The sequence below is a fragment of the Vombatus ursinus genome, unplaced genomic scaffold, assembly GCF_900497805.2.
Source record: "Vombatus ursinus unplaced genomic scaffold, bare-nosed wombat genome assembly UNPS02014781.1, whole genome shotgun sequence".
NCBI classification, from domain to species: Eukaryota; Metazoa; Chordata; class Mammalia; order Diprotodontia; family Vombatidae; genus Vombatus; species Vombatus ursinus.
In genome coordinates, this window is record NW_020954559.1 from 39685998 (window position 1) to 39698825 (window position 12828).

General features: G+C 40.1%; 1 protein-coding gene across 1 annotated transcript in view; it reads right to left on the minus strand.

Moving 5' to 3' along the window:
- Positions 1 to 9078, minus strand: part of LOC114046210 (growth arrest-specific protein 6-like) — a 126313-nt gene extending 117235 nt beyond the window's left edge. Inside the window, exon 1 of the mRNA XM_027866459.1 lies at positions 9059 to 9078. Within this exon, the coding sequence (XP_027722260.1) occupies positions 9059 to 9078 (20 nt within the window). The remainder of the gene's footprint in view (positions 1 to 9058) is intronic.
- Between the last annotated feature and the right edge of the window lie 3750 nt (positions 9079 to 12828).

Sequence of the window (12828 nt, forward strand, 5' to 3'; positions counted from 1 at the left end):
ACACACACACACACACACACACACACACACACACACACACACACACATGATTATATATAAATAAGTGTAACCTTTTGTTTTTTTTTCTGGGCACGCCCATATCATCTAACATGGAAGTACCCTGAGGAACCTTCGGAGCACAATCAAATTACCTAACGTGGAGACCATTTTGTTACCTAGCCAATCACATGGTAGGGGAAGTAAAGGCAATATGAATGTGCTCCAAAGGCTTCTTAGGGTGCCTCTGTGTTAGGTGATATAGGTATTCCCAGAAAAGCCTGGGTTATACACATACATGTATATATTCTCACATATATATACATATATTCACTTACATGTATATCTCTGTATTTATATTCATGGTTATATTTATATCTATATATCTGGACTTATAATTTCATAAATGTGGGAAACTCCTAAAGTGGAAGTTCCCTTCATCAACTCAGATTATCAGTTTATCTGTGACTTATAGGGGTGCAGTGTTACCAGGGGCATTGAGTGGTTCAATAACTTATCTCTGGTCAAATAACCAGTATATGTTACAGTTAGTAATTGAATCCCTATCTTCCGGATTCAAGGCCAGTCTTCTAGTCATTCTGTTATCCTACTTGTTTTTTTTGGGGGGGGGAGGCAATTGGGGTTAAGTGACTTGCCCAGGGTCACATAGCTAGTAAGTATCTGAGGGCAAATTTGAACTCAGGTCCTCTTGACTCCAGGGCCAGGCTTCTATCTACCATGCCACCTAGCTGCTCCTGTGCTATCTTACTTCTGCTACTGTATTTGATTTATATCAGAGTTTTAATGTTCTGTGCATTGGCTAGTTTATACAATATATACCTTATTGAATAGTTTTCTGTATTTTTTTTTTAAATCAATACTATGGTTGAAAGACACTGTTGTGTACTGTGATAAATAGCAGTTGGTTTTTGGTCAATATTTATTCAAGTTTAATGCTTATTTAAAAATTTTTTAATCTAATTTTTGGATACTTTTTATTTTTATATTATCTTAATTTCTGAATATCTCCCTTTCCCCAGCCTCTCTACAACAAGCCATTCCTTGTCACAAAAATTTAAAAAGAAAGAGAAAGGTGAAGTGGTTTTACTAATGTAGGAATTTGTTTTGGTTTACAGTGAATATGTGTCACAAGAGTTTTGTTTTGTTTTGTTTTAATAGGAAGAGAAGTGGGGGGAAGAAAAAATAAATTTTTGTTAATTGAAAAAAAATTAAACTTTAAAAAGCAGTTCAGCAAAAAGAAAACAACTGTGTTTGATAGTGTATTCAATATTTGGATTTTTAAAATTACTGAAGTACTAAAATAGCCATGCCTATATAGTCTATTGCCCTCAGTACGACTTAGTCTACCTTAGGCAGATGGGTTTGTCTACAGGACAGGTTTCAGCAGATTTGTTCTAATGAGGCACTAATGTAGCTTAATTGAAATTGAAATGTACAGATAATCCTCAAGCTTGACCAGACCTTTGACCACATGCAAACTAGAAAACTAATTGAATTGAAAACTGCATTTGAATTTAAATTGAAAGCTAATTGAAAACTGATTGAATCTTCCTTCTCCTTCCCTCACCAGCTTTCTCATTATTCCTCCAACAGACCAGTAGAGGAAGAAGGGTGGGGAGGAGAAACTGGGGGCACTCTTAATCCCCGAATCCATGAGTAATCCAGAGCTGATTGCATTAGCTGCCTCCAAGTCACCAAAGGGAGTCTCTCCGTATGTGCACCTGAGGTTCTTTGGCTGTTCAGTAAGGAAGCAGATTTCCATGAGCCACAAAGGATAAACACACTCCTTATTTCCTATGAGCACCATCAATTTCTGTCCAAACTGTAAGTCTGTACATGTGCCTGTTGGTCATGTATGTTGATAGGTTAAGTCTTATGTGTGTTTTGGTCATGTTTATCAATAGTGTGATCTATATATGTGTTAGTCATATACAATAACATGTATAGCTTGTGCATGTGCCTATTGGACATGTATACCAATGTGTGGAATATGTACATATGCCTATTGATCATGCCTGTTGATAGCTTTAGTCTTACATGTACCTTTTGGACATGTATATCAATGCATGTGATCTATACACGTGTGTTTTGGTAACATGCATCAATGCATGCAACCTATATATTTATATATTGGTCATGCGCATAAATAATAAAGTCTATACACATACATGTAAATTGTCTATGCATGTATCTGTTAGGCATGCATGCTACTGCATGTAGCATATTAAGTGTTTGTTAGTCCTGTGTGTCAGTGTATGTAGTCTGTACAAGTATATGTGAGTCATGGATGTCATTGTAGATAACCTGTACCTTTGCATGTAAGTCATGTGTGTTAATCTGTGTAACCTGTACCTGTGTCTATAGGCCTTGTATGTCACTACGTGAAGTCTGTAATGTGCCTGTTGGTCACATATGTCATTTTGTGTAATCCACCATTTGGCTTAGTTGAATTCAAGAAGATGAGTCTTTCTGACTCCAGGCTCTGCACTCTATCTACTGCACCACCTAGCTGCCTAGTATTTATTCCCTTTATATTTGTTCTATTTATATTCACATATGTACTTGTCTCCCCATCAGGATAAATAGATAAAGAAAAATAAAAGCATTTATTAATCACTTACTATATGCCCAGCAGGGGTAGCTAGGTGGAACAATGGATAGAGAACTAGGCCTGCAGTCAGGAAGACCTGAGGTCAAATCTGTCCTCCGACTCTTACTAGCTGAGTGACCCTGGATGAGTCACTTAACCCTCTTTGCCTCAGTTTCTTCATCTGTAAAATGGGCTGGACAAGGAAATGGCAAATGACTACAAGTATTTCTGCCAAGAAAACCCCAAACAGGGTCGCAGAGAGTTGGATGTGACTGAAATGACTGAACAACAACAAAAACATGCCAGCCACTGTGCTAAACTCTGAAGATACAAATAAGAGCAAGAAAGAAATTTGCCACCCCAAGGAGCTTCTAGTATAACAAGAGAAAGGCAACACGTGCAGGCGAGATGGAAAGGAGGGATGCTGGTTCTGGGCAAAAGCAAGGAAAGCATGTCTAGCTCATCCCAGGGTGGTTCCTGGGCAGAGTGCCAGGTGGGGAAGGGAGGAGGGGCAAGGAGAGGTGAGGCTAAGTGGCTGAATGGTAGGGAGGGATGGTTTAGAAATGGCGGCCAGAAACAGCATAGACTCCTCCATGTTAGGGATGGTTTCATGCATTCTTTGTAGTTGGATCCTGAGCACCTAGCATGGCATCTGTCACATAGTATGCACTTAATATGTGTTTGTTGGTTACGTGACTGATTGACTGTGCCACCCTTCTGCCAACCTGGTGAGCCAACCCGTGGAACAAAGGTTAGAAAAGAAAGAGAAAAGAGGAGTCGGCAAAACCAGTCAGCACATAAACTGTGCCTGATAGCAAATGTGATATTCTGTACCTGTAGCTCACCTCTGCCGAGAGAGGAAGTCGGCAAACATTTATTAAACTATACATACACTCACACACATATTTATGTATACATATACATTTATATATTTACATATGCATGTACATGCACATGTGTGTGCATATATTTATATGTACACATTTATATGTTTATACACATATTTATATAGTTACACACATATACATGTATATATTTATATACACACATAGACACATAATATGTATTTATATGTATTTATATATGCATATACATCTATATCTACATATAGATGCATATATTCATGCACACATATACACACATGTGCACATATTTATATATTTACACACTCACATATGTATACACACATACATTGGTATGTAATTATATATGCACATGTATATATTTATGTATATATAAATGCATGTATATTTACATATTTATACACATAGATGCTGATTTATATATATGCATATGCATATTTATATACATACATATTTATATACATGTATACATATATGGATGTGTGTACATATACATACACATATGCATACACATGCGTACATACATACATATACACATGCTTACACACAAAACTGTAGTACAATTTAGAATGCAGTCAGTCCAGAGGAAAATCCAAACAGAGCAATGAGAGAGGGATGGAGGGAAGATGGTGGCACTGAGTTGGTCCTTGGAGAAAGTGCCAGGGTCCGTTCCAAGAATGGGGTTTACCCTACACAAGAAGTAAAAGAGATTAAGATGCAAGACTGGGGAGCGGGTTTGTGAATGAAGCCTACCTTCAAACCTTAGATGAGGAAGTCAGGCAGTGACCACAGGCAGCAGATTATATCCTTAACCTCAGCCTTTGGTCAATGTGTACTGTCAGTAACAAGTAGAACTGGGCAAGAGATTGTAGAGATCCAAAATTGCCCAAAAGAGTTTATCCCTACAATCCAAACTGGAGAAAAGAAGTGGATGAATGTATGTGAATGAATGGCCTGTTATCTAGGCTAGAGATGCTTAATCTGGAATCCATGGATACATTTTCAGGGTGAACTTGGGTGGGGAAAAAATTACATCTTTATTTTTATTAACCTCTAACTGAAATGTAGCATTTTTCTCAGTCATAAATTAATAAACATTTATGAAATGCCTACTATGTGCCAGTCACTGCTAAGCAATGGGAAATTAAAGAAAGGCAAGATAGTCCTAGCCTTCAAGGAGCTCACAGACTTATGGGGGAGATGACATGCAAAAAAAACCCAACATATAGAAACAAGCTATATATGTGATAAATAGGGTATGATCAAGAGAGGGAAGGTACTAGAACTAAGAAGGATTTGGAAAGGCTAGGGTAGAAGGTAGGATTTTAGCAGGGACTTGAAGGGAGCCAGGGAAACCAGAAGGTGGAGACGAGGGGAGAGAGCATTTGTGGGATAGCCAGTGAAAATCCCCAGATTTAAGATATGGAGCATCTTGTTTAAGGAACAGCAAAGAGACCGGTGTCACATATGTGTGTGTGTGGGGGGTGAGATATAAGGTATGGGTGTGTGGTGGGGATGGGCTACTTATTTGCCAAACAGAGGATTTTGAATTTGATCCTGGAGGTGATAGAGAGCCTCTGAAATTATTGAGTAGGGAGGTGATATAGTCAGACCTATACTCTGGGAAATTACTTTAGTAGCTAAGCATAGGCTGGACTGGAGAAGAGAGAGAGAGAGAGAGAGAGAGACTTATGGCAGGCAGAACAACCAGAAGGTTATTGCAAAAATCCAGGTGTGCACCCTGGTGGTAAAGAAGTGGATATATTGGAGTGATGTTACAAAGGTAAAATTGGCAGGCTTGGAAACAGATGGAATTTCCTTTAATTATGAATGTATGTCACAAACCACAGTACTATTAGAAATGTCTGTGACTTTGTTACTAATAGAAATTGCTGATATTTTCATATCACATTATAGTTGTTACAGATGTCTCAAAATATCACTTACATTCATCGCTATTTTGAAATTAATGTAATTATTAGACCTGCTACCAGATCACATATGGCTATAATCTTCCTGTCTAGAAACCATATTTGACTATAATTTGTTTCCTTTCGAAGGCTATTTATTTTATTTTATGAATTTAAAAGCATTATTAGAGAAAGGATCCATAGGTTTCACCAGACTGCCAGAGATGTACATAACATTAAACAGATTAAGAACCCTTGGTGTGGACCACAATATGAACATACATATAGACATACACATAAACACAGGTATGTGTATATGTATGTATACACACATTCACATGCATATATGTATATATAGGTGCAGCTAGGTAGCACAGTGGATAGAGCACTGGTCTTGGAACCAAGAAGACTCATCTTCATGAGTTCAAATCTGGCCCCAAACACTAACTATGTGACTCTGGGCACTTAACTCTGCCTTAATTTCTCATCTGTAAAATGAGCTGGAGATGGAAATGACAGACCACTCCAGTATCTTTGCCAAGAAAACTCCAAAATGAGGTCACAGAGAGTCAGACAGGACTGAAATGATTCAACAACAACATACATATACACACATATACATACATAAATAAACACATATATAGGCACTTGAATGGACAATCCATATAGCTGGTTCAGTAGTTCATATAGCTTGGAGCTTGAAGTGATACTGTGGAATTGTCCAAATCCATCACTAGAAACACATCTTAATGCACATATTCTACTGATACTTGGTTAGTAGCATCATCTCTGTATATAAGGGATAGCAAACTGTGTCATTATATATAATAATTGCTAGGGGTGATGGTGTATACCTGTAGTCCCTACTGCTGCTGAGGAACCCGAGGCTGGTAGATTGTTTGTGTTTAGGTGTTCTGAGCTATAGTAAGGCTAAAGCCAATCAGGTGACTGCATTAAGTTGGACACCAACATGGTGATCCCCAGGAGCAGCTGGCCACCAGGCTGCCTAAGAAAGGCTAAACTAGCCAGATTAGAAACTAAAGATCAAAGCTTCCATGCCAGTCAATATTGGGGTCTTGCCATGAGTGGCCACTTTCTTTCCCAGCCTAGATGAGGTAGGGAGACACAGTCATAAACAAAGAGATAAATACTCATAACTAGAGTGTCAACATTGATGTAATATCAATCCTCTAATATCATCCTAATCTCTAAGAACATAACATGGTATTTAGAAGACTTGAACTTGAGTTTGAGTTCTGACCGATAAATACTAGCTATATAACCATGAGAAAGTTACTTAACTTCTCATTGCCCCAGGATCAATAAATTACAAATGAATTGCTCATCTGTATCAAATTTAAGGGGAGTTTCCATGCAAGAAGCTGACTGTGCTGATGAAATTATCGGTCCAGAATAAACAGAAAAGGAACCATTTTAATCCTAAAAATGGTAACTTCTATTAAAATATAAAGATGACTTTCAATGTTCTCTTATTTTTTCAAAAATATATAGCCAACCTGCAGTTTTCCATGGCTGAATCATGCACTGGAGAATAACTTTTCGAGAAGTGGTAGACTCGTTTGTAGGGGTGTGCTGGAGCCAGCTCAAATCAGCTTCCAAAAGTCAATTGTTAAATTTTGTTGTTGTTGTATCATTTCTCTTGTGTCTGACTTTTCATCACCCCATTTGGGGTTTTCTTGGCAAAGAAACTGGAGGGGTTGCTGTTTACTTCACCAGCTCATTTTCACAAATGATAGTTGAGGCAAAGTGGGTTAAGTGACTTGCTCAGGGTCACACAGCTAGTAAGTGTCTAAGGCCAGAATTGAACTCAGGAAGACGAATATTCCTGACTCCAGGCCTGACATTCTATCACTGTGTCCCCTAGCTGCGTCATTACATTTTTAGTATGAGCAATTATATTTTGGAAATTGGCAAATGCTACAAATGCTTAAATTATTATTTTGTTGGTTGTTTAGACTTTAAAAAGTGATTGAAGGAGAACATTTTAATAATGCAGATTAAACTTTAATGCACGTCATGCATATATTTTTTTTCTGGATAAGAAATGTTCTCTCAAACATTTACCAGCACACCGCTGCATTGGGATTGGGTTGTGTGAATGTGGTGCTCTTCAGATATCCACCGAAGTGATTTTTGGATTTCAGTCTTCACATAATTAATTGGTTTGTTTTTCTCCATAAGAATCTTGTGATACAGATCCATAAGGGACAACTTTACTGATTCAATTAAATATCTTCTGCCTTAGGTTCCAGCTCATTTTACAGATGAGGAAATTGAGGCAAACAGGGTAAAGTGACTTGCCCAGGGTCATACAGCTAAATGTTTGAGACCAGATTTGAACTCATGAAGATGGGTCTTCCTGACTCCAGGCCCTGCAGTCTATCCACTGTTCCTAGCTGTTTTCTTCCTTTATTGCACTAGAAACACGTGACTCATGTCTTACTTTCCCATGTAGCCCTTTCCCTCCAGTCCAGCTAATCTATTTGCTACCTCTTGCGTATAACTTCTTCCTGCCTATCTGCCTTTGTACATGCTGTGCTGATCACCAGGAAGGCCCTCTAGTCTAGTTCTGAGCAAACCTGCCTTAGAAGATCATCTCCTTTCAGGACTAGATGTTTCATAATATTCCTTCCCATTCACATGCTCTGTGTTCCAGGTAGAGTTGCTTAGTAACTATTTCCTGGACTCAACATTCCACTTTCCTGCTTTATGTCTTTGCAAGGGGTCCCAGACACAGAAAAAAGATTAAGAAGCTCTGAATTAGATGATCTTTTAATGTTCCCTCCAGCAATAAATTCTATATTCTTACTTAATCACATTTTTCTTCTCAGCACTTGTAGATTCAGTTTCCATTATATTATTTCACACTTACTGTCAAGTCATTTTTTTGGGTGTGGTTGGAGTGGGTAGATGGAGGGTGGTTGTGATGTATCCAATTATTTTGTAAACTTCTTCTAAGTTAGACCTGGGGCTTTATCCTCTCTGGTATTCCTCTAACACACCTACTACAATACTCTGCCCACAAAAGATGCTCAATAAATATTTCCTTGAGGGTGGGCTTGCTTGTCAGTCTAGCTGTTTCAGTCAATGAAAGCATGGGTGAGGGGAGGAGGAGAAGAAACGACTGAAGCCAGGAGGTTGGATTTACTGGTCCTCTGGTCTTTTTCACAGGCTACCATCTTGACTAGCATTGGAAGCAGGAAAACTGCCACAGGCCATTGTGGTAAGAGTTTGAGTGAGTATCTTTGACCTAACCTAGGTCTTGAGGTAGGGCTAGTTGATTTTTGGCTGGCTGAGTGAGTTTAAAGAGATCAAAGAGAGGAGAAGTAGAGAATTTTAGGATCAGGAAATGCAGGCCTAACCAGATCTTAGCTAATAAGTTCTCTCCTTTTCTCCTGAAGGTTTTCTAGAGCCTCTGGTACCCTGTGCAGTACTGTCCACTGTCAGTCCATCCTTTATATCCTCCCATGCAGCATCCACCTTATTTGCATCAGCCAGCTCTTCATCAGTTGGGCAAGGCTCAGCTTCTGCTGTGCCTCCTGTACAGGACTCCTAGAAGGGCCTCTAGATCTCTAGCAGAGAGAGGTCAGACTGAACCCTGGAGATGCTCTCTACCTCTGTCCGCCAAGGCGAGTGTAGTAGAATCTCTGCCTCACCTGGGAGTAGTTCGGGCCATGGATCAACTCTGCCTCCCTCTTCACTCCATCACAAAGCCAAATGGTGCAGGTCCCTCTAAGCTGGGCATCAGCCTCGGGGGTCGCACTGCAGGATCAGGAAGGAGTTGGATCCTTACACACTAATCCATTAAGCTTGCCTGCTGTCCACTGGACTACAGAAGAGACAAAGCTCCTCTTGTCCATCTTGGAGAAACCAGGTTTCTTGAGTTGCCTCCGCTCACTCAGGCAGAATACTCTAACCTATGCTGAGGTGGCCAAGAGGCTTTGGCAGTCAGGCTACCTGCAGACACCACAGCAATGCTGGAGCAAGTTTAAAGCCCTCCAGGTATCTTACAGGAGGGCAAAGGCAGCAGGCCTAAATTCAAGGACAGCTGCCCAGGCCTGCCCATATTTTGAACAACTCTCCTAGCTGCTGGAGAACCAACCTGCGGTCAACCGGGCATGAGAGCATCAGGAAGAGCAAGAAGTAGATGAGACAATAAAGAAGGTAGAAGATGGTAAGCTGAAGATTGTAGAAGACTGCCCAGCACAACCAGGTAAAGATGCAAGAGAGATACAGGATAGGGCTCTCTTTCTCTTTCTGTATGTCTGTATATATACATATACATACACACATACATGTATATATATTGGAGAGGATAGGATTTATGATTTTACCTGTGCTTGCAACATTGAGTAAGGAAACTTCCTCCACAAATACAAATCACCCCTTGCTCTGTGACTTACGTCTTAGATGCTCCTGAGGCACTAAGAGGCTAAGAGACTTGTCCAGGATAAGCTAGGTAACCAGTGGATAGAGTGCTGGGTCTAGAGTCAGGAAAACCTGAGTTCAAATCCTCCCTCAGACACTTGTGTGACCCTGAGCAAGTCACTTAACCTCTGTTTACCTCATTTTTCTCAAGTGTAAAAGGCAGACAATAATAAAACCTACCTCCCAGGGTAGTTTTGAGGATGAAATTGTGAAGGGCTTTGCCCAGTACTTGGCACATAGTTGTTCAGTCAGTTTTCAGTCATGTCTGATTCTTTGTGACACCTTTTGGGTTTTTCTTGGCAAAGATACTGGAGTGGTTTGCTCTTTCCTTCTCCAGCTCATTTTACAAACAAAGAAACTGAGGCAAACAGGGATAAATGATTTGCCTCGAGTCACACAGATTTAAAAGTGTTTGGGGTCAGATTTGAACTCCGATCTTTCTCACTATAGGCCCGGCACTCTATCCATTGCACCATCTAGCTGGCACATAGTAGGCTCTGTATAAATGTTTATTGCCTTCCCATCCCCTTCCATAGCATGTAGCCAGTATGTGTCAGAGGCAAGATTTCCCATCTCAGAAATCAGCTCTCCACTATGACAAGCTGCCTCTCAGCACAATGTTTATACTGTGTATGTGGCCACATATATTATTTCACATATATGCATATATGTATATACATACATATAGATGTGTATATACCTAGAGCTATGTGCATATGTACACATACATATATGTATTGTGTGTGTAAATATACATGTATGCATTTCTGTGCATGTGACCACACATACATTATTTACTTCTCTATGTTCATGTTATTTCCCCCAACAGAATGTAAGCTCCTTGAGAACTGGGACTTTTTCCTGTTTGGTCTTGTATCCTTAGTTCCCAACACATAATAAGTGCTTAATAAATGCATATTGAATGAACACATGAATGAACACCTGCTTATAGGGAAAAGTATTATGTGAAAGATATACAAAGAGATATGGGTACAAAAAATTATGGTCTCTGCCCTTGGCTAAACAGCATATTGTTGAGTCGTTTCAGTCGTATCTGACTTTCTTTGACCTTGTTTGGGGTTTTCTTGGCAAAGATACTGGAGTGGTTTTGCCATTTCCTTCTCCAGCTCATTTTATAGATGAGGAACGGAAGTAAATAGGGTTAAGTGACTTATGTAGGGTCACACAGCTAGGAAGTGTCTTAGGCAGGATTTGAACTCATGACCTCCTGACTCTAGGGCTGGCACTCTATCCACCAGGCCACCTAGCTGCCCAAAATAATATGTACCTATCCATAGAATACAGAATGATGTTTCAAAAAGAGGTCTTGACTTAAACCTGGAAGACACAAGTTTGGATCCTGGCTGTGTCACTTAATAACCATGTGACTCTGGTCAAACCCCTTAATCCACCTTGAAACTCAGTTTCCTCATCTGTAAAATGAGGATGATTCATTCAAATGACCTCTAAGCTTCCTTCCAGATCTATATCTATCTTATGATCCATGGAAGTGAGTTAATGTGAAGTGCTTAGTATAACTTAGAGCAAAATGTAAATTTTTATCACTTAATGGAATAACATGGCAATAGATGATAGCCTATGCTCAGTGCCAGATAAAGGGTCCAGCTGATAAGCTGAGAAGCAAACCCAAAGAGGCCCCTGAGATGGTAGATGAGCTGGGAAAATCTCCTGATCCTCTCTCTAGCACTTTCTGCATCTGGAGTACAAAGTGGCTTTGCTCATGTGAGCAAAGTGAGGATGGGAATGAATGAAGCAGAGTAGCTACTACCCAGGAGACTCTTGGAGGAAATAGCTAAGGCTCAGGCTAGCAGGGCCAATCTACCGGAGCACTGAAGTGACTTCCAGCAGCTGTGAGCCAGAGGCATTCCAGAAGGATGAAAGGTAATCAGGGAAGTCAAGCTACGGCTCTCCTGGCCCCAGAACCGCTTCCTTCTGCTGATAAAGCAGCAGGTAGATTCCTTCATCTGTGTCCTGCTCTGGGTTCTGGAATTTCTCAAAGATCACATGCCTGGGTCATGGGGCCTTCTGTCACGGGGAACAACAGGAAAATTGGATTTTTCAAGGGGGTTGGGACTGAGGCTGGAGAAGGAAAAGGGAAATTAAACCCCTCAGGCCATCTGGGTAAACCACTTGACCATTGCTACATATATGACATCAACAAATACTTTAGAAAACACTAAGAGGTCTAGAAAAAAGCATTGTGTATTGGAAAGAATAATGCATTCAGAGTTAGGAAAGTTGGATTAATATCTTGCCTCTGCTGTTTGCTACCTGAACAAGTCATTTTCCTTCTTGGCACCTTAGGGTTTTCTCTTATAACATTGTGCTATAGTCAAAAGTGTTAGCTAGACAAAGAGTCGGAGGGTATATCTTCACATCCGACTCTGGCTTCCTGCGTGACATTGGGCAAGTCCTCTCTGAATTTCATTTTCTTCATCTGTAAAATAAAGGGCTTCCTTCCAGCTTTAAAGCTATGATCCTATGAGGGTTTGGAGCCAGATGGTTTCTAATGTTCCTCCCAGCTTGAAATTCAGTTTTGGATGGGCTGCTGCTAGTATTATATAGTTAATATGAATTTTTGAAAACAGAGTTAGAACCTGCATTAGTAGAGGATAAGGTGGGGTAGCTGATGGATTTTTGGAAAAGCTTTCCCTTTTTTCCCTATATAGTGTTCCAGATCAGCAGGGATCAATTCTGGTGTGTCTCCATACATTGCTGTTATTATTCAGTCGTTTTCAACTCTTCATGACCCTTTTGGGGTTTTCTTGGCAAAGATACTGGAGTGGTTTGCCATTTCCTTCAGCTCATTTTACAGATGAGGAAACTGGGGCAAATGGGGTTTAGTGACTTGCCCAGGGTCACACAGTTAGTAAATTTCTGAGGCCAGATTTGAATTTAGGTCCTCTTGATTCTAGGCCCGGCACTCTATCCACTGCACCACCCAGCTTCCTGTCTCCATAGGATCAGAGATCTAAAC